We start from the raw sequence: 22,788 nt of genomic DNA, 5'->3' as shown, positions 1-22,788 counted from the left end.
GAGGAGAGACTTGTGAATTTCAACTTCTTGGTGATATCAATGTTCATGCCAAGTTGTGTTACTTCCGCGGACATGAAGTTTTATTTTCCTATTATGACTTGTTGGCCTAGGTGGCAGCAGATATCTAATAAGATTTAATGTTGTCCTTGCTACACAGATGATTGTTTTGTGTTACTCTTACTGTTCCAGCTATTTGGATAAAGCATCCTTATGAATTCTAAATTATGTCAGCCACGTTAGCTCTTTGTTTTACCTCTTGTTTTCTGAACTGTCAACATATCCTTGCCTTTGGTTACCTGCTGTACTGGTACCTGCAGCTCATCTTCCATTACTAACCTTACTTGTATCCATGGCTATTGCTTTACCCGATATACCACTTGCTCGTGTTTTTCTGCTTTCTGTGCTTAGCAGTCATTTCTGATGCTGTTGCTATATCTGTTTTTGACGTTGTTAATAGTTTATGTAGGACATATCTGTTTTGACGCTGTTATTGTTTTTAGAATGATATATTGTTAATTTATTCTCATCATTTATTTATTTCCTTATTTCCTTTCCTCACTAGGCTATTTTTCCCTGTTGGAGCCCTTGGGCTTATAGCATCTTGCTTTTCCAACTAGGGTTGTAGCTTGGCTAGTAATGATAATAATAATAATACTGTTCCTACATCATTGTGTATGATGACATCTGCAGAACCAGTTAGGCCAACATCCCTTACTTGTCATTGATTTAAAGTATGATTTATGGGCTTGTGATGGAAAAAACAAAACACTCCTTTTCTTACAAACCCAACAATTACATTCAAAGATTTTTAGCGATCATCTATTCTGAGATTTTTTAATTTTACCTTGTTTTGAATATTTTTTACATTGCTGAACTTCAGCTGACGACTCACATCTTAAATTTTTGGCAAAAACTTTTGGTCTATTAAACTCCTTATCCCTGATTTGGATATTAAACTCTGTCACCATCATTCAGTTAGTTCTCAGTACATGTATAATAATTTTCGCAATTCTGACCATCCTTTGCAGTTAGATCTAAGGGCATGCAGTTAATTCTTACAGCCTTGACTTCTCCATTATATTGGTTAATACTACTCAGTACAGTCTGCTATAAATTATATTCCAGCTGTGACGAGAATGTAGAAACATCTTCCTAATTTGGTAGTTGAATCTAATCTGGATATTTTAGAAATTCAAACTTGTTGAATATGTTTTTCTGTTGTACAGGTTGACGTCAGTCTCATTTCATGGTTTATATGTGACTTGTCTATTTAACGTAGTTACTGACCTCAATGTTTTATTCTTTCTCATTTATAGTTTGTTCATTACAGTACTGCACTGTTCTTCTTAATTTCCTTTCTGCACTGGGCTGCTTTCACTATTGGAGCTAGCCCTTGGGCTTGCAACATTCTGCTTCTCCAATTGGCCTTGTAGCTTGGCTATTAATATTGACAAAATTGTTCATCTCCCATTGTCTTGTTAACCCTTTTACCCCCAATGGACATACTGGTACGTTCCACAAAACTCATCCCTTTACCCCGATGGACGTACAGGTACGTCCTGGCAAAAAAATGCTATTTACATTTTTTTTTGCATATTTTTGATAACTTTATGAGAAACTTCAGGCATTTTCCTAAAGAATGAGATCAACCTGACCTCTCTATGATGAAAATTAAGGCGGTTAGAGCAATTTAAAAAATATATATTGCAAAGTGTGCTTGAAAAAAGAAACCGCCTGGGGATTAAGGGTTGGAAAGTTCCAAATATCCTGGGGTAAAAGGGTTAATGTGGTCTCATCTATAACATTGAGAAAGTAGTTACTGCTAATCTATCTATGCATCAGTTGTGTATGTGTAATGTTTAATTTAGCTACTCCAATTATTTTGTTTACAATGCTTAAAAATACACATCTGGATATATTAGCCCTTTCGCCCCCAAAGGACGTACCGGTACGTTCTTGCAAAACACGTTATTTATATATTTTTGATAACTTTATGAGAAACTTCAGGCATTTTCCAAAAGAATGAGACCAACATGACCTCTCTATGACAAAAATTAAGGCTGTCAGAGCAATTTAAAAAATATATATAGCAAAATGTGCTCGAAATTTAACCTTACCTTGGGGGTAAAAGGGTTAAGTCAGCATATTAGGGATCCCTATGATTGATGAGGTTTTATGAAGAAATCATTTTTTTATTATTAAACGCTTCTATTGATAGAATTCAGCATTATGAAGCTTCATCTGTGGTGGATAATGTGGGAGGGTGGGCTGTGGAACCCTAGCAGTACCAGCTGAACTCGGTTGAGTCCCTTGTTAGGCTGGGAGGAACGTAAAGAGTAGAGGTCCCTTTTTTTGTTTTGTTTCAATTGTTGATGTAAGCTACCCCCCAAAATTGGGGGAAGTGCCTTGGTATATGTACTGTATGTATGTATGTATTGATAGAAGTCAGAATTGATGCCTTTTTAATCACCATTTTAGATATGACGAATTGATTTTGTTTTTCAGACCTGATTTATTGTTACTTGATGAACCTACTAACATGTTGGACATGAAAGCCATTATTTGGTTAGAGAATTACCTCATGGGATGGCCAACGACACTCTTAGTGGTCTCTCACGATCGTCATTTTCTGGATATTGTCCCAACCGACGTGCTGCATCTTCACACTCAGACCATAGACACATATAAGTAAGATATATATTTGTTTCATATTTCATTTTGTACCTTACAATATATGAAAAAGATTATTTGTTCCGTAACCGAAATACAAACCACGCTATTTACAAAGGGTATTACTTTTAGCGTAGCTGAAATGGCGAGCCATTAGAATTTAACGAGGGTGTATTACCCCCGCGCTAGTTAGCGGGGGGGTAGGGGAGTGGTAGCTAGCTACCCCTCCTCCCCCTCACACACAGGTGAATACTCACTTTCACTTTTGGCTCGGACTGTGACAGACGTCTCTGTCTTGGTCCTCGCTTGGCAGCCATTGTCTGTTTTGTCTTTACTTAATCGCTTACTTTTCTTTTACTCAATATATATGTAAACATGTTTTCATGTTTGTATATATATTTGAGTATAGAAATAAGTAAGTTTCCTTTTCAGATGTGTGTGTGTAGTGTACGATATCTACGTGGAGGCCTCGGCAGTTAGGCCACCACGGCCTAATTTTATGGGTTGCGATCGAGTTTGACTTCGGTCTTTCTCTCTCTCTCTCTCTTGAGGTCGTTCACCCTTTTACTATGTTTTACTACGCCCTTGTAGCTTCCTTCCCGTGTGGGTGGGGTTGCTACGCCGTACATTTTGTCTCAATTAGTTTATGAATCTAATTGTAGTTGTTAATTTTTCAGCTTGTAGAACGATTCCTTTCGGGGTTTTCGTTTTTTTCTTTAGTGTTCATTCATTTTTAAATTACATAATTACATAGTTACATAATTATAATTGTTATAATTCTGTTTTGGTTACAGCTCTCCTTCCGCGAGTGTAAGTGGTTGTGAGGGCACGTGCCTGTTGTGTAATTCTTGTTCCTTTTCCTCGGGATTCCTCTTAGGAGCCTTCCCGGGGGAATGAATGTGTACTAATATTATTTGTTTTATTTTTTTACAGTTACCGATCTAGTTCGTTTCTGTAATATAGCAACGGTGTGAGCTGTCTGGTTGAGTCCTGGGGATTCGGCTGTTGCTGCCTCCCCCCTTGTATTGTCGTCAGGGGCGTGTCTCCTTCTACTGGTAGTACTCCCGTGTCGACGGACAGCTCTCCAGTTCATTTTAGAACAGTCAGGAGGCTTGCCTCCTTGGGCGGATAACTTTCCTTCCGAGGGAAGTTTTTTTTCCTGTCCAGGCTTGAGCTTTTCCTCTTTTGGGGGGTTCTTCTCTTGCCTTTTTTTCGTGCGACTATGCTCTTGGTGCTGAGCGGTCGCACCTGCAGTTTCGCTCAAGGGGCTGGGCAACTGCAGGAGCTCCTCTTCGGAGGATTGCCCCTCTTAGGTCACTGGCTGACCAGTCTCTTCCACGAAGTGTTTCTCTTTCGTTCGCGAGAGAGTACACTCATAGAGACTCCTCTTCGGAGGTTTCTTCTGTTGCTGTTGCTGTTGGCCTCCCTCGCCGTAAGGCCCTCCGTCCGCCTCGTCGTAAGGGCCTCTCATCTCCCTATAAGGGTGCTTGAGGCGCCTTTTTGAATCTCCGTTTGCAGCCTACAACTTCTTTTTCTCGATCTTCCGTCTTGGTGCAGATGGACAGCAGTCTAATCTCGTCTTCCGACGGGCAACGGTCTTCCCGACGGACAACGGTCTTCCCGACGGACAGCGGTCTTCCGACGGACATCAGTCTCCCGGCGGACAACGATCCCTTCGGGGCAAAGGGTTGCCCCCACGGGGGTTCTTCCCTTGCGTGTCAGGGTTTCCCTGCGCGCCCTTCTGTTCGTCAGCGCTCTCCTGTTCGTCAGCGCTTTCAAGATGATCTTCCCTGTGGTTCCTGTTACGTGCCCTGTGCGCCCACGTTCGCCCTCGCGATCTAGAACTTCGGTTCAGGTCGGGGTCAAGGACTCTTCTTCTTTGCGCAGGCTTCCACGCGTAGCCTTCTGCTCGTCAGCGATCATCAGCTCGTCAGCGATCATCAGCTCGTCAGCGATCATCAGCTCGCCAGCGATCGTCCGCTCGTCAGCGATCATCAGCTCGCCAGCGATCTCCAGATCGCCCACGTGTGTTACAGCTGGCACGCCAACGTTCTCCAACACTTCTGAAGGAACATGGTTCGCCAGCTACTAGCTCAACTACGGATGCTGATCGCCATCGCGCGACCCTCAACTGCAGATGCTGACCGCCATCGCGCGACCCTCAACTGCAGATGCTGACCGCCATCGCGCGACCCTCAACTGCAGATGCTGACCGCCATCGCGCGACCCTCAACTGCAGATGCTGACCGCCATCGCGCGACCCTCAACTGCAGATGCTGACCGCCATCGCGCGACCCTCAACTGCAGATGCTGCTCGCCATCGCACAACCCTGAACGATTGCCCGCTTACGCATGCTGCTCCTCATCGCACCACCCTGAACGATCGCCCTCCTGCAGATGCTGATCACCATCGCACCCTTTCACGATCATTCACCTGCGCATGCTGCTCGCCATCGCACAACCCTGAACGATTGCCCGCTTACGCATGCTGCTCCTCATCGCACAACCCTGAACGATCGCCCTCCTGCAGATGCTGATCACCATCGCACCCTTTCACGCGATCATTCACCTGCGCATGCTGCTCGCCATCGCACAACCCTGAACGATTGGCCGCTTACGCATGCTGCTCCTCATCGCACCACCCTGAACGATCGCCCTCCTGCAGATGCTGATCACCATCGCACCCTTTCACGCGATCATTCACCTGCGCATGCTGCTCGCCATCGCACAACCCTGCACGATAGCCCGCTTACGCATGCTGCTCCTCATCGCACAACCCTGAACGCTCGCCCTCTTGCGGATGCTGATCACCATCGCACCCTATCACGCGATCATTCACCTACACATGCTGCTCGCCATCGCTTACCGCCAGCGATCTTCTTCACCTACGCGGCAGCACGATCCCTCGCCGTCACGCCCATTCCCCTGCGCGCCCGCGCGATCGCTCGCCTGCGCGCCCGCGCGATCGCTCGCCTGCGCGCCCGCGCGATCGCTCGCCTGCGCGCCCGCGCGATCGCTCGCCGGCGCGCCCGCGCGATCGCTCGCCTGCGCGCCCGCGCGATCGCTCGCCTGCGCGCCCGCGCGATCGCTCGCCTGCGCGCCCTCGCGACCGCTCGCCTGCGCGCCCGCGCGACCGCTCGCCTGTGCGCCCGCGCGACCATTCGCCTTTGCGCGACCGTTCGCCCTCGCGCGACCATAGTTCGCGGCGAATTCCACAGCCGGTGGTAGCAGCAGGGACGCGTGCTCCTAGGCGGCACTCGGGATCACCTCCATCCAAGCACAGGTTGGTAGTGCAGGACGAAGACAGGTCAGTACAGCATTCTTCCCACCTTCTTTTCAGGCAGGAACCGTCGTGTCCTCTCCAAAGGATCGCCCGATCCCTTTCACCTTAGCGAGGATTTCGGACTCTGTGTCCTTGGAGCAGCAGACATGGTTTGATCCGCTGGCACGGGCGTTAATGAGGGTTATGAAACCAGCACTCACCGGCCAGGGTAACAAACCAGCGGCTGTCTCTCCTACGCTGAAGAGAAAGAGAGGAGTGGACTTCGTGGTGACTTCCCCCAGGGCGAAGTTGGTTCCCAAGAGGTCGGTCTCGAGGGTCCCCTCTCCTGCACGAGTACTCTCTCCTTCTCCCGCCCTGGAAGGATTTTTGGCGGGGGGGCTTTCCGTTGAAGATTTCTCCATCGGACAAGGGGTGACTGCTTACCTCTTCCTCTGGGAGCTTACCAGGTTCTTTCCCTCCTCGGTTACGGCCCGAGGTTTGGTTCAAGGAAGCTACAGGAAGATCAAGGGTACTTTCCTCCTCTCGAGCTCAGGCACCTTGGCCTTTCGTCGTTAAGTATCTACTTGCGGACAAGCTCGATGTTTTACCATCTGGACGCACTGACTGAAGGCTTCCTTCGGGTGTCTCATCTGTGGAGGTCAACGACCTCAGACACCCTTCCATCCTTGAGAAGAGTTTTGTCTTTGCCCAAGGACAGAGACTTAAACATCTGCTGTGCGGAGTAAATCGACTTCCGGTTTCACTCCTCCAAGGCGCTTTCTTCCAGACTCTGCAGGGCTCCAGCTCCCTTTTCTTTCAACCACGTCGGCCTAAGTTATCGGCTACGACAACTGGGACAAGGTGTCCAATTGCAGTTTCCTCCTGTCAGGAACAGATGGCACGGGAGACTCCCCCGGGGGGGCATAGTCCTAAAAGGAGTTCACGAACTCTAGGATTGCAGGTTTTTTCGCTGGGAGGATGCTTAAATTACTCATCCGAATGACAGCTTCCCGATGCCCATTCCCGCACAATCTCTGTGAGTAGCCAAGGATATCGCGCCTGCCGTCTCTGTCAGCGAATTCAGTGTCTCTGAACCTCTATGCCATAGCATCAGCAGAGTTGCCCGGTTGGGCAGAATGATCCATACCTTAGGCGAAGGTCTTCCTTAGGATCATCGACGGCTTCACCCCCGGCCCCCTCAGTCGATCCTTTCTTGTAAGGAAGGATCTGAGAGGGGATGTCCATAGTCGACCTCTCAGCCCTGATCAAGTTTGTCGAACAAACTTCGGCCAGCGTAGACCAGCAGAATCGATCAGACTGGTAACGAGGCGACAGGACTCCTTTAACCCTGGATCGGAAGGACGGGTACTTTCAGTTTCCATTCCATCCATCTTCCAGGGTGCTCGTCGAATTCAGCCTAAACTGCAAGTATTCCTGCTTATGATGCAGTGTGGCTATCCCGCCGTGGCATAGCAGGTTTGTTTCCCCAGAGAACTCTCCCTGCCTTCCTCTTGGCCGCTCAGGTGCAGACTTCCGCCTCCTCTGCTGTTTGGAGGGCTGGTCAACTCCGGTAGGCTCGGGTTTCGACCTTCTTCAGCGCCGGGAAAAGCTTCCGAATGCTGACCATGAGTGTGGGCTCATGGTATTTTGCTTGGAGCCTTCTCTTCCTCTGCCTCAACATCTGGAGTATCTGGCCATGATATTGAGTCAACCGCCTTACCACGTTGGAAACCCCGCTTCTCGTCCGTCCAGCGAGGTTAAGCAACGTCGGCACTTGGATGGGTGACCACCTGGGGACGCCAGATTCTGTTACCACATCCTCCGAGCCTTCCTTTCGGTTGACTGTGGCAAGACTGAGGAGAGTCGCAGTACCTGTTCTCAGTCAAGCAGAGTTTTCAGCCCTACCTTGGAACGTTTCCTAGTTCTTCTTTCCTCATTGACCCGTTTATAGTCCGAACGGTCGCCTCAGGATAAGTTCCATGTGGGGCGATCCAAGTTCCGGTGGCTTCAGGCAATGTTTAACCGGACTCCCTGGCCCTATGGGACCAGCGGAACTATTAAACCTGCAATGGGTGTTGACCTATGGAGCCTCTTGATGGTAGTGGATATTCTCGTCCTTTCCCCACATTCTTGATGCGGTTCTCGGACTCGTCAAAGGAAAGGGGGGGGGGCATGTTCCGGTCCAGGCCTATGGTCAAGACCTGAAGGATACCTCTCCATCATTCAGGCAGGCTTAAGGGCCTTAGTCTGGCCCCTCTTCAGTCCTACCGCTCCTGCCAAGTCGCCCCGTTGCGTGTCGACTTCATGCTAACCAGCAGGGGACGCATTTTCACACCTTCACATCTTGCAGTAGAGATACCGGGATGATTGAGATTCTCTCAATTCCACCATCGGCTCTCTCATTCCAGGCAGGGGAATGTTTCTCTCAGACTATCCAAGCAGAGCCTCATAGAGAGAGTGTACCTAGGGGTCTTTGACCTTGGGTAACCAGCAAGTGCTGATCTGGGGGACCTGATCGCGACAGCTTGGAACCTCAAGCTTCCGCTAGTTTTCCCCCGAGACTCTGGCAAGATGCATTCCGGTGATGGTGGGACAACTTCGACGCCTGCGTCTTCCCTCCTTTTTGTCTGCGGACAATGGGTCTCAACAAAACCAGGTTGTCTGTCAACCTTTCAATGGGAGAGCTCCACTGGGACTATGCGCAGAACGGTTTCTGGACCCTCTGCTTCCCCTGACGGAACTCCCGGGAGAGCTTCTCCCACGGCGCAGGCTACTCAAGCAACCACACTGCGACATCTCTCCCGAACCGGGGCGTCGCTTCGGCTTCATGCCTGGAGACACTACGCTTCCTCCTCTAGAAGAGACAACCCGCTACAGTCGCGGTACGGAGGTCGCGTCATCTGCGATAGTCATCCACAGGGGTCTCCCAGGCAAAGTGAAGAGTCTAAGGTGGTTGGTGCCGTGGGAGATATACCTCTTCCCGTGAGGCCTCTTCTCCAGCAATAACGGTCTTATTGCCTTTCGGCGGGAGGAAACTCCTTTCCGCTCTTGGCAATGAAGCCTGTCGCTCAGCCTTTCCCTGACCTTCAGGCTTAAAGGAATAACTTTTTCCTGCCCGCTGGATCTATTCTCGCTCATGCGAAGCTACGATCGTCCCTGCCCTAGTCGGAGGAAGACCTCCAACTTGGAGCATGGCTCGGACTTTTAGTCCTTTAAGAGATCTTCTCAAGACCCTTTTACGACAGGCCTCGGATTGTATTCCGCCTTGGGTCTTCTGCTCACTCTGGCCACGGCCAGTGTGTAAGCAATCTTCTTGGTCTCTTACTACTCCCCCCCTTTCTAAGGAAGAGGGGAAGGCAACATTCAGGCTCGCTCCTGAGTTGTTGGCTAGACTCAGAATCTGAGGGTCCCGACCCTTCGGTCCGATTCATTCAAGATTTTGAGTCTCCATTCTGTGTCTGATGTCCCAAGACCTTCTCTTTCTTGCCAGTACAGGAATCGAGAGGTTAGCGCTGGGAACAGCTGCAGTTTGGCCTCAGTTGCAGCCGATTTGGGAACACAAGGAGGACATGGGGGGAGAGTCACCAGTATACCTCTTCAGCCCGGACTCAAGGACATTCATCTCGACCTGTCTTCAGACCCTCCCCCGTCACGTCGCCCTACAGCACGATGTTGGATACATCGCAACGTCCCTCGCCTTCGAGTAATACTACTCTGTGACGCAGGTGCTACAAGCTGGAGTCTGGAAGCGTCTGATGACCTTCGCAGCCCGCTTCCTGCAGGGCGTGACCCACAGGAGTCTCGATACGTTTTCTATCGCTCTGTGGTGGCTACACAACAGCTGGTCTAACCTCAGGCTCCTTTTTGGACAGGTAGCAGAAGGTTGAGGGCATTGTTATCAGGTTTTAGTCTGCATGAACGAAAGAAGTATGTCTGGCCCTTACTTCTTTCTTCATCATCCCCTCTACGGGGAAGCAGCATCCTGGTCTCTGCATAGCTGACCTCGAACCTCTGCAGGTAAACCATGCTTCCTTGTGTTCCGAGTATTGAGTCAATACTGTCGCGTCCCCCATACCCTGACGAGGTGGTATTGGGAACGTCCTAACCCAGAGTTCCTTCTGGAACTCCAGGTCAACTGCCTAAGACGGGTCACACTTCTTCCTTCACACACAAGCTTACGTAGGCCACATGGTTCCTTGCGGTGCAAGGAACTTGTGAGGTGCAGGGACTCCTTTTCTCGAGTGCGACTCACTCGGATTCTGAGTCCCCGGGTAAAGCCAAAGCCAGTATGGCTGGGGACTTTCCACCCTTCCTAAGGGATAAGTCACCCTTTGTAAATAGCGTGGTTTGTATTTCGGTTACGGAACAAATGACAAATTCGAAGATAATTTGTATTTTTCCTAACCATACAAACCTTAGCTATTTACACATATTTGCCCGCCAGCCCTGTCCCCCAAGACAAGTCCTACCTCTAAGTGAAAGTGAGTATTCACCTGTGTGTGAGGGGGAGGAGGGGTAGCTAGCTACCACTCCCCTACCCCCCCGCTAACTAGCGCGGGGGTAATACACCCTCGTTAAATTCTAATGGCTCGCCATTTCAGCTACGCTAAAAGTAATACCCTTTGTAAATAGCTAAGGTTTGTATGGTTAGGAAAAATACAAATTATCTTCGAATTTGTCATATTTGGATTAGTTCATTGCAGATCTGAAATGTGTGTGCTATAAGAAAATGTCCTAGAATTTATTCACTTCCGTTAAATACTACGCAGTACTCTAGAAGTTTTATTCCAGCTTTTACCAAGTTGTGGAATGATCTTCCTAATCGGGTTGTTGAATCAGTAGAACTTCAAAAGTTCAAAGTTGGAGCAAATGCTTTTTTGTTGACCAGACGGACATGAGTCTTTTTATAGTTTATATATGACATATTTGTTTTTGACGTTGTTAATAGTTTATATATGACATATTTCTTTTGACATTGCTTTTTTTAGAATGATTTATTGTTAATTTGTTCTCTTCAGTTATTTATTTCCTTATTTCCTTTCCTCACTGGGCTATTTTTCCTTATTGGAGCCCCTGGGCTTATAGCATCTTGCTTTTCCAATTAGGGTTGTAGCTTGGATAGTAATAATAATAATAATAAATGTGCTTTCCCTTCTTTCAGAGGCAATTACGAAAACTTTATTAATACTAAGAATGAACGGCAGAAAAATCAGCAGAGAGAATACGAAGCCCAGGCTCAGTTCAGAGCCCATGTTCAAGAGTTCATTGATAAATTCCGGTACAATGCGAAGCGTGCGTCTTTGGTCCAGTCAAAAATCAAGATGTTGGAGAAGCTGTAAGTATGGTAATCCAGTACTTTAAAAGCAAATAAAACTGAATTCAAATCAATAGCACATCAAATAAAGTCATTGGTTTTATAATACTTAACAATTGTGACGCAGTTCCGGTAGGCCCTGCTGCTGCCTCCGATGCCTTAGATGACCGCGGAGGTAGCAGCAGTAGGGGATTCAGCATTATGAAGCTTCATCTGTGAGGGATAATGTGGGAGGGTGGGCTGTGGCACCCTAGCAGTACCAGCTGAACTCGGTTGAGTCCCTTGTTAGGCTGGAGGAACGTAGAGAGTAGAGGTCCCCTTTTTTGTTTTTGTTTCATTTGTTGATGTCGGTTACCCCCCAAAATATGTATGTATGTATAACAATTGCTTTTTGCCTTCATTTTACAGACCTGAACTTAAACCTGTAGAGAAAGAAACTGGAGTAGTATTACGTTTCCCAGAGGCTGAAAAACTCAATACTCCTATACTCCAACTGGATGAAGTGCAGTTTGAATACAAGAAAGATACCGTTATTTTCTCAGGTGTCAATCTCTCTGCTGCCATGAACTCTAGAATATGTATTGTGAGTATGTTTTATATTTAATTGGAAAGATATTCCTCCTTTTACACTATGTATTGTCTGTATATGTTATGTATATAATCAGAATGCTTAATCAAGTATTCTTCCTGTAGCTTTTTGGTCTTATGATATTCTTGTTTATGTATATTGAAGTAGATTTCACAATCAAAGGGAATCACCAGTTAACTTATGACAAACTGCGGTTATAGTCACAATACAGTCGGCCCTCTTTATTAGCGGGGGTTAGGAAACAGTGACATGCGCGTAGACCGAGAATTCACAAATACTTTCTGCCCTAATTAAGGATAACTTCTATCCCTGCCAACTCGCTGCCCATTGCGTACGTGCGGTCGACTAACACACCAAGTACTGTACTGCCTATTATTGTTTTTACTTGGTTTCTATCACAGTATAAGTATTGTATAAATGATTGAACACATTTCAGTTGTACAGTAGAAGTGCACACATGTACACTATAATGTACACGGTAAGGTTATGGTACTGTACAGTATAGTACGAAACACTACAGTAGTCATCGGGACACATAACACTGTTGTTCCTATCTAATATAACACTTACTGATACTGTAGTGTAATACTATACATTACTGTAATACTGTACTGTACAAGATGTATACAATGATACTGTATTTAAGATTAACCAAGTGTATATATTATATAAAAACCAATAACAATTTTTGTACAAAGTTCTACGCAGTCATGAAGCATGCGTCGTCTCTTGCACGGTACTGTAGGGAATCGCATATCTACAGTAATCTACTTTACATTACCTGGTAAATATAAACACTGTACAGGAGTATGTCCTACTTTATACAAATAAATAGCTTTTTTACATCAAAACATGATTCTGCTCAAAAAGGACCAAAGTAGGAGATGCACACGCGAGGAGAGAGAGAATGCAAGACTGAGGACTGAGGTTGAGTCAGTGCGAGATGGTATGTTGTGCTAGGTGAAGAGGGAAGTGGCGTGAAGCGAGTCAAGTTTAAAGGTGCACGGGCTGTTTGTAATCATCGTGCCAAGAGAGTTCTTCTCACGAACCCGCGAATGTGATTTTTTATTTTATAGTTTTAACGGCTGTGTGTGTCGCGAAAAAGCATAAATGCAAAGAAAGAACCTGCTGATATGGAGGGCTGACTGTATATGATAGGGATATAAGAAAAGAATCAAAACAGTATTAGTATGTAATTTAAATTTTCAAGTTAAATTCATGTACAATACAACAATGAAGTACCGTATTAAACCTAGGAGACTTAGATTTTTATGTTCTAATTTATTAAACAAGATCAAGTATGTTTATTAAAAACAAATGGTTTTTGCCATACCTATGAAAGTTGACATTTAACTGTATGATCTGGTTTTCGTATTTACTAATATCAGCATCACTAAAGTCCCTTATCATTGTTAAATGGGTCACACCCATTTCATCCAAGGTAATTTTATGAATATAAAATATGACCAAGTCACAGAATACTGGGATTGTTTGATGACACTTACAATTGAGCATATTTTTTTGTGATTTTCAACCAACAAGAAGTCGTACTGTATAATGTTTGGGAAAATTGTCAATCTTATTGTTTTAATTTGATCATATTCTTATTAATTAGTTATAATTTGTCATATAAGATTTAATGCTTTTTTATACTCAGGCTCGGTAGCCTGAGTATGTCATTTGATTGTGTAGTAAACTTACTACACAAGTCATTTAACTTGGAAAGATGATTTGAAAGTTCAAAATTTTAATGATCGAGGACTAGCAGCTTTTTGACACCCACTAATTTGTTTAAGTTAATTATAGTAGCTTTTTGACATACACTAATGGTTTTAGTTCCTAATTAGTTAAAAGTACAGTATTAGTTTAACCAAGCCTCTGAGTCTAATAACACTTCAAGGACGGGGGGAGAAAATTTGTCCGTGCTTTCCCAACAATGTTCCTTCCTCCCTCCTGGCATTAGCAATAGATATCCCCTATTATGCTGATGCAAACAAATAAGGTGTTAGTGAGGAAAAGATTGGCTTCTTTGAAATTAGCTTCTACTTACAAGATTATTAGAGGAGAAAGACTTTCTGGTCAGTGACACCAGCGAGAAAGGTGGTAGTTTAGCAGCATATGGCATTTATAGAATTTAATAATACTTAATTTTGTAGTTTAATCGAGATGTTCATAATTCTCAAAATCCTTTATCCACAGGTTGGTGAAAATGGTACAGGAAAAACTACATTATTAAAGATCCTTTTAGGAGAATTAAGCCCTACAAAAGGTCATAGAGTCTGCAATAGGTAAGTTTTTGCATCATATGTTAGATATTTCTTAATTAGTATGAATTCAGAAAGATTTCCCTTTTGTCTTATTATATCTTGCTGTACCTTGCCTTTACTATCTAAATTATCATATGAATCCTGTCCAGTGCTATTTGTGTTTGATATACGAATATTTTCAGTAGCTCCTTAACTTATTCATTTGTAATAGTTTATTTATAATTTGTATTATAAAAGAAATTTAAATTTTCCTTCCTTTGTCAGTGCTAAGGTTTCTGATGCATCCAATAGTACAACCTTCATTACCCATGAAAATTATTTGCTCTCTACTAATAACAACTTAACCAAAAGCCTTGCCATCTTGATCCTTTGTATTTCTGTTGCAGCATTGCATCCTTGTCTATCTATCCCAACAGGGTTTTTCCCTTCTGTTTGCTTTTTTTATTATTAATTATGGCAATTGAACCATCTATCCCAACAGGTTTTCCCTTCCGTTTGCTTTTTTTGTTATTAATTCTAGCACCTGAAAATCTCCTACTCTTTGTACATTATAGTAACCTACAATACCTTTCGTGGATCCATCTATTATGTTCAGCACGCAATGCTGACATTACCCCAAACCTTTCCCACAACCCAAAGGCTACTTTCCTGATTGTACTTTGATTTTCATTTCTCTCCTCTCCGTTTGACTCATCTTTGAAACTTAACATTTCAGCTCCTCTGCATTCTACTCGTCACCTTTGAAGCATTTCCACTGTCTTTCCTTCAGATTCTGCTGTAAACACTATGGCATATACTTAAAGTGGTCCCTAAGGCCTCCCCTTCACTGCTGTCCTTCGTATTTACTTCATGGGGTTAGAGCCATCAGCGCATGTCGCACGTGTACATTACTTATCATTAAATGGTATCTATAGCCTTCCTTTTTCATCCAACTCCTAGAATTTGTTAGCCTTCTACTTTACTTCCAATCTGTGCGTCCTTTCTTCCATCTTGCTGTTGATCATCTTTGAACTAATTTCATCCTTGCACTATATGGCCTGGGCTCCAGTGCTATGCCATATATGACAGATTCCTTTGTACTTTCCTTTCTAAGTATAATAAACAATAAAGGGTTCAATGTTTATGCTTGAAGATTACCACCATTTATCTCAAATTCTTCTGGTACCGTACACCTGTCAGTGCCTTTACTATAGATATACCATTATGGTTTAATATCATTACTAATTTAGAAAGTTACTGGTAGCCTTAATCTTCTTATTGCCCTTTTAAACATTTGTCTCCTTACACTGGTAAATGCTTTTCAAGATCTACATATGTGTTGTAATCTCTCCCTCCCTCTTAAGGTTGATGTTTTTCCTGTATATACCATATTATATAGACTGCCTTTTTTATCTGTGATGTGAAGCTAAAGTGGTATTTATAAAGTTTAACAATTTGGCTTACATTTTCCTCTACCATCCTTTTTAGTCTTCTGTTATTTCCACAATACAGTGCCTCCCCTTTTATATTGTATTTGATTTTGTATTACTGTGAGGGTCTTTTTTCTTTATTCCTGTGGTCTCTTACGTCTTCCTCTGCGAGCTTTTCTTATGATTGCTGTCCTGCTGCTTGAATTAAGTCACATGTTATTACAAATAGTCTTGGGGATTTTCCATTATTCATCTTCCCAACTACCCTTTTATCCTCTTCATCTGTGTTCTCTTTTGGGCCTTCTATTAGGCCAACTTTCTAGCAGTACCAGCCGAACTCGGTTGAGACCCTTGTTAGGCTGGGAGGAACGTAGAGAGGAGAGGTCCCCTTTTCTGTTTCATTTGTTTGATGTCGGCTACCCCCCAAAATTGGGGGAAGTGCCTTGGTATATGTATGTATGTATTAGGCCAACTTTCTATAGTTCAAGATAGTTCTTTTCATTCAAAGTGATTTATACAATACATAATGTGTCTTTCTCCAGTATCCCACTTTTTACCTTTGGCCATTTATCATCTACTTTACCATCCATCCATATACCCGACATCAAGCAAATGAAACAAAAAAGGGGACCTCTCATCTCTACGCTCCTCCCAGCCTAACAAATACATTGGAATACAGTGATTTATTCACTTGTGTAGTATAGTGATGAAAACATGATTTTATGATATAGCCTTACACATTTAAAGACCTTTGCTTACTTCAAAGAAAAGTCAAATCTTATTTGTGAAATGCTGAAAAGTTTGAAAATTGATCTTGAAAAAAATCTTTTTCAGCCCCTCTGTTAGTATTATCAAATAACATTGTTTTCTTCCCTATATGTGTCTTGATTTTGCAGTGATCAAATACTGTACTGTAATATAATCATATTTGAATTAAAATTATTTTTTACCTTGTGTTTACAATATATTTACAGTACTGTATATAATTATAAACCTTTTAAAGAAAATCTCTCTATCTTACATACATACATACATATACCAAGGCACTTCCCCCAATTTTGGGGGGTAGCCGACATCAAACAAATGAAACTAAAAAGGGGACGTCTCCCCTCTACATTCCTCCCAGCCTGACAAGGGACTCAACCGAGTTGGGCTGGTACTGCTCTATCTTATTTGCCGTTTATCATACCCATGTTACCCACTTATTTTTTTTTTATTTATTTAAGAGCAATGTTTGTAAAATTAATTTTGATTCTCTTGCATTTCCAGGTCATTAAGGATAGGATACTTCACACAGCATCATGTTGATCAGCTAGATATGAGAGTATGTCCTGTAGAACTCTTACAAAATAAGTACACAGGTAAGCAACTGGTCAATCATAATTTGAAGGATTATTTCAGTTTTACCTGGCATTCACAGTGGTATTATCCTTGAACTGAGAGGTTTTTAACCCTTTTACCCCCAGGCTCTTTGGAAATTTCCAACCCTTAACCCCCAAGGGGTTATTTTTTCCCCAGCACATTTTGCAGTATATTTTTGTTTAAATTGCTCTAACAGCCTTAATTGTTGTCATAGAGAGATCAGGTTGGTCTCATTCTCTTGGAAAATGCCTGAATTTTCTCAAAAAATTATCAAAAATATGATAAAAAAAAATTTGTATAGCTTTTTTTTGCAAGGACGTACCAGTACGTCCATGGGGGTAAAGGGATGAGTTTTGTGAAACGTACCAGTACGTCTTTTGGGGGTAAAAGGGTTAACCTGATAAATAAATATATGAAAGGACAACCCTTCTGCCCCATGCAATACATTTTTCATAGTGCCACCAGACAACAGACCACTCGATTCTGGTCGAGCTATTGCCTTTGTCTTTGCTGATATTTCTGATATTTTCTGCCCCTCTCTTTGTGGTTGTTGGTTAGTTCAGTTTACCTTGTTTAAAAAAACAATTGCAAGCTGAAAATATTTATCATAAGCTGAAATATAACCAGTCTTATCCTAGCCTATCTCAAGTCAAGCCTAGCCATAAAGCCTCTGTGAAAGGTATTCGATATTAGTGTCAATAAATTTCTTATTTTGAAAAAGTTTATCCATAAAAATTTTTACAATATTTACCATAAAAGTAAAAATTGCTAATGCTTTGTCTAAGTAGCGGTACTTGCACTAAAATGTTTACTAAAATGTTTCTGTGGAGTTGATGTTTGGCAGCTATTATGTTGTTGATGGCTAACACATAACACTAGTTGGAAGGTGAGGCTGGGCATGATATAGAAGAATAGGATAAATTATTCTTTTAATTCATTTTTTATTCTTCCCCTCTCTTTTCTGAGTGAACAGTTAAGATGTTGAGAGACTGATTTGAATGCACTGAATAATGACTTCTTAAAAAAGATAACTATGGATTGGACTGCCTGTTTCCTATTTTTGTTAGAAGTTCATATCTTAATTTTACAAATCTTTCAGTGTTGATATCCTATCTCCTCCCAAAAAATAGTAATCCATAAGGGAAGCCCGCAAATTCCTCTTCCAATCTCTTTAGAGAATTTTTTTTTAATTGTATCATCTAAAAATACAATTTATTGAATTTATTTCAATATAGTATTCACCCAACATGCATTGAAGTATATTTCGCAACTGCTATTTGGTTGACAAAATCAGATTTAAAGTATTCTTTTTACTTTGTAATGCTTGGCGTGAGAAATCTAGCGCCAAAAAAAATCAGCACTGCGAAAAAAACATGATATACTGAGCTGTTGCAACCCCAAACGTTGCGAGGTTTAGAAAAAAGCCACTACGTTGTGAGGTTTAGAAAAAAGCCACTCCCAAATGAAGTGCACAATGTAGGTGCTAGGCATTAAGCTTGCACGCTCCAAGCAAAGCTTATTTGAATTATGGCGTGATGGTTGCAGAGATTATACTGATCCCAGGGAGAATAGGGACACACTAGTAAACTGTTTTACACACAAGTGTCTTTTAAGAAAATTTTCCGGTGAAAGACTTCCACGTTGACATTAATTGTACAGTAAATAATTCAGAACTTGCCCAAGGAGGAACTGATATATCTATCCGACACCATGGTTATGAATTACCTGAAAAACTGAAGCATCACTGCCTCGAGAAGCACAACGGTCCTCAAAACTTTGTTGATAACAAGATTCGAGAGGTCGCTGTTAGCTCGCACCAACCGAACCTCACAAACATGTTTTACTCTGTAACCAGTATCCCTTAGACTAAAAGATCCCATAATGTGTTTTCGTTTTGCTTTGAAAATAAGGATTTATTACCTTGATCTACCATTCATGGGCTTAATATAAATACGTTTGCCTTCTCTTATTGCTCGCTTCTATGTATGCCTACCGTGAGCTCCCTGTGGTTACTTAAACCCGGCAATATCTACTGACTTCAAATTTCTAGCTTTTGTTTCTACCAAAGAAGGCAAATCTAAAAATATCCTGTCCATTTTGCCTTTGGAGGGAATGATATCGAAATTTACTAAGAGCTTAACCTAAAGATGAATGGCCAGGAAATTATCTAATGACGGCCCAAGTATAAGTCATATTGTTAAGAATTAAACCAAAAGATCAAATACTCAACTAAAATAAGTTAGCTAGACCAGTACAGGCTGACAAACAGAAGGGTTTACAAATGCTTCATTGTTTTTCTTTCTCCATTTCATATATTTATTAAATATAATACTATTTATCTTGAATTTCTTTAGACTGTATTCATAATCACTTTGCAACAGGCTAAGCATATAAACTCCTACATATGAGATTGTTACAGATTACATAAAATCCAAATTTGGCTATGTATCCCAAGTGCTTAGGCTTCTCGGTTCGCATGCATCTAAAGAATTACACAATGAAGTAAGAATTACAATAGGTTGGACAGTAAAATTGGAGAAAGGAATCAGTAATGGAGGCAAAGCAGAAAGGAAGAACAAGTGCTGCCAAGACTATTGTGTAGTGGCTACATTACACCGAATGATTTGCAATGATGGGCCTAACCTTCAATGGGTAGTTCATTATGGCCATTAATTTAATCATAATAATCCTTGTAGAAAACTTTATCTTTCACCATTGTATTTCTTGTTGCGTAGAAAATTTTTATATTATTCACCATTGTATTTCTTGTTGAAGTTGAGAAAAATATCAATTTTAGTGCTATAAACCCCTTCCCCCCAATAGAGGGTAGTGGCAGTTATTTCAGAAAGAGAGGCATTTATATACAGCCCCTAAAGTTCTCTAGCTGCAGGACCCTTTTTATTCTTCTAATGTTCTTACTTACTTTTTTCCATATTCTTCTCTGTTCTTACTTACTTTCTTCCATTTAGCTATCCAACCAGCTAACATTAACTTCCCCCCAAAAATTTCACACTGGAATTCAAAGTACTGTACTACCAAATATTGAAACTATGTTGGATCCCTGTTTGTGAAGTGAATTTAGGTACAGCTAAATCAATATTATTACAAAGTTCAACTAGATAACTTTTAGTAGTTTTAAACTTATAAGGTTGGACTCAGGTTTCTTATTACATTATAAATGTTACTTAACCCTTTTACCCCCAGGGTATTTGGAAATTTCCAACCCTTAACTCCCTAATTTTTGTCATAGAGAGGTCAGGTTGGTCTCATTCTCTTGGAAAATGCCTGAAGTTTCTCAAAAAATTATCAAAAAAATGCAAAAAAAAATTTAAATAGCAGTTTTTTGCATGGACGTACCGGTACGTCCATGGGGGTAAAAGGATGAGTTTTGTTAAACGTACCAGTACGTCCTTTGGGGGTAAAAGGGTTAATATATAAAAATGAATACTGTAACTAACAGGGTTTAAGACCTGAAGCACATTTTTTTTTTTTTTTCAAGTTTTTCTTGAATGCTATTTTAATTATTCTCCAATTAGGTAAAAACATAGAAGAGTACCGTCGTCAACTTGGATCATTTGGAATCAGCGGAGATTTGGCGCTTCAGCAGTTAGCAAGTCTCTCTGGAGGGCAGAAGTCTCGTGTAGCCTTTTCTTTAATGTGTATGGGCAATCCAAACTTCTTTATTCTTGATGAGCCTACCAATCATTTGGATATAGAAACCATAGAGGCTCTAGGAGAAGCCATTCAAAAGTTTAAGGTAAGGTGTTATTAACTCGAGTTGACTTCTGGAGACCGGAATTTTTGTCTGATGCTCATTTGTCACCATAACGTTTATTTACTCCCAGCCTGCACCACATTTTGTCATTTGTAATAAGTCATGATATAGTTTAGATATGAAAGATATTTTTATGTTACTGTTCTTAAAATATTTTTTAATTGTTCATCACTTCTCTTGTGGTATATTTCCTGTCCTCACAGGGTTATTTTGTCCTTGGTGGAGCCCTTGGGCATAGCATCCTGCTTTTCAAATTAGGGTTGTAGCTTAGCTAATAATAATATTGATATGCTTTAAGGAGACTAGAGAGAAAGATTCTCGTTCTCAAGAAGAGAGAAAGATTGATGAAAAGCTGAGAGATGAACAAGCAGGATTTAGAGAAGATAAGACGTGGTACAGCAATGTGTAGAATATAAGAATCCACTTTTGATGGCATTTGTGGACCATGAAAAAGCCTTTGATGGTGTGCAACAGCCAATTTTGTGAAGAGCACTGTTATGGAATTCCTCTTAAATATATTTATTTGATTAGCAGTGGAGTACTCAAAGGGGATGTGTTGTCACCTATGTTGTTTATCCTCTTCATGGATTTTATAATGCTTAGAAGTCGGGGATGGTGGAGAAGGATTGGACTGGTAACAGGAAATTAGCTAAGTGTGTGCTGATTCCGCTGTCCTTATTAGCAGAACACCACAGGACTTGCAAAGCTTGTTTACCAGAATGCATGAAGTATCACATGAAGTTGGGATCATAAATAGAAGAAATGGAGATTAGAACAGAAAATGCATGGGAAGGAGAAAGGATTAATGAGGTGGAATAATTTAAATATTTAGGATCTATGATCTCCAATACAGGATCTTTAGAATTGGAGTTTAATGAAAGATTGAAAAAAGAAAATCAGACAAGTAAAATTTGCATATCAAATCGCCTGAAATTACATAAAAAATCGGGCTATATATCCGTTTAGTAAGATCGGTGTTACAGTATGGACATGAATCATGGTATGACAATGAAACAATATCCCACAGATTTTGTAGATTTGAGAGCAAAACCCTCAGAAGAATAAATGGCAGGACATGATTAGAAACAAAACTATGAGATTACTCGAGTGCCATATGTGGACGAGATCATTTTGAGGGGAAGATGGAGATGGTTTGGGCATACTCTCTGCACTTCCCTTGAGAGATTAGTTTACCAACCTTTCAACTGGGCTCCGCAAGGCACTAGAGGTTGAAAGACCCAGGCTTACAGGGCTAAGGACTTTGAAGTGTGGAGAAGTATTGATTTAAATGCTCGAGAGAGGCAACTGGTGAAATCTAACCGAGGCCCTTTGCATCAATAGGCTTAGATGATGATGAAACTAATAATATCTATTATCATATTGCTATTTTTGTTGCTGCAGTCATCTCCAATAAATTGTAAGACTTCCCAAAAACACTTAAATCTTTGTTGCCTGTAAACATTTTTATTTTCAGGGAGGCGTAGTGTTGGTATCTCACGACGAACGCCTCATCCGTATGGTCTGTACGGAACTTTGGGTCTGTGGCGACAAGAAAGTTCGATGCATGGAAGGCGGTTTTGATGAATATAGAACCTTAGTTGAAAAAGAAATCCAAGCTACTTTATAGAATTACTTTTGTTATGCTAAAGTCTATTTCACCAAATTTCTGTTGCAAAAAATATGTACAATAATTTTTTTACATTTTAAGATATTGTAAAGGTTATTGTATAATATAAAAAGTAATTTATATACATGTATTTTAATTTCAGTAATCACTTGACTTGGGTAATGAACCTTGTAGGTTGTTAACCCTTTTACCCCCAGGCTATTTGGAAATTTCCAACCCTAAACCCCCAGGGGTTATTTTTTTTTCAAGCACATTTTACAGTAATTTCTTTTAAATTGCTTTAACAGCCTTAATTTTCATCATAGAGAGGTCAGGTTGGTCTCATTCTCTTGGAAAATGCCTGAAGTTTCTCAAAAAATTATCAAAAATATGCAAACAAAAATTTAAATAGCAATTTTCTGCAAGGACGTACCGGTACGTCCATGGGGGTAAAGGGATGAGTTTTGTGAAACGTACCAGTACGTCCTTTGGGGGTAAAGGGATGAGTTTTGTGAAACGTACCAGTACGTCCTT

General features: G+C 41.9%; 1 protein-coding gene across 1 annotated transcript in view; it reads left to right on the top strand.

Moving 5' to 3' along the window:
- Window positions 1–22,397, top strand: part of LOC137635233 (ATP-binding cassette sub-family F member 3) — a 46,825-nt gene extending 24,428 nt beyond the window's left edge. The window contains exons 9-15 of the mRNA XM_068367689.1: window positions 2,506–2,688; window positions 11,094–11,267; window positions 11,655–11,829; window positions 14,035–14,123; window positions 16,781–16,872; window positions 20,410–20,630; window positions 22,123–22,397. Of these exons, the coding sequence (XP_068223790.1) occupies window positions 2,506–2,688; window positions 11,094–11,267; window positions 11,655–11,829; window positions 14,035–14,123; window positions 16,781–16,872; window positions 20,410–20,630; window positions 22,123–22,275 (1,087 nt within the window). The 3' untranslated portion in view covers window positions 22,276–22,397. The remainder of the gene's footprint in view (window positions 1–2,505; window positions 2,689–11,093; window positions 11,268–11,654; window positions 11,830–14,034; window positions 14,124–16,780; window positions 16,873–20,409; window positions 20,631–22,122) is intronic.
- The last annotated feature ends 391 nt before the right edge of the window (window positions 22,398–22,788 follow it).

Source organism: Palaemon carinicauda, unplaced genomic scaffold (assembly GCF_036898095.1).
Source record: "Palaemon carinicauda isolate YSFRI2023 unplaced genomic scaffold, ASM3689809v2 scaffold105, whole genome shotgun sequence".
Lineage (NCBI taxonomy): Eukaryota > Metazoa > Arthropoda > Malacostraca > Decapoda > Palaemonidae > Palaemon > Palaemon carinicauda.
The sequence above is the reverse complement of the archived record's forward strand: the minus strand, read 5'-3'. Positions and strand labels throughout refer to the sequence as shown.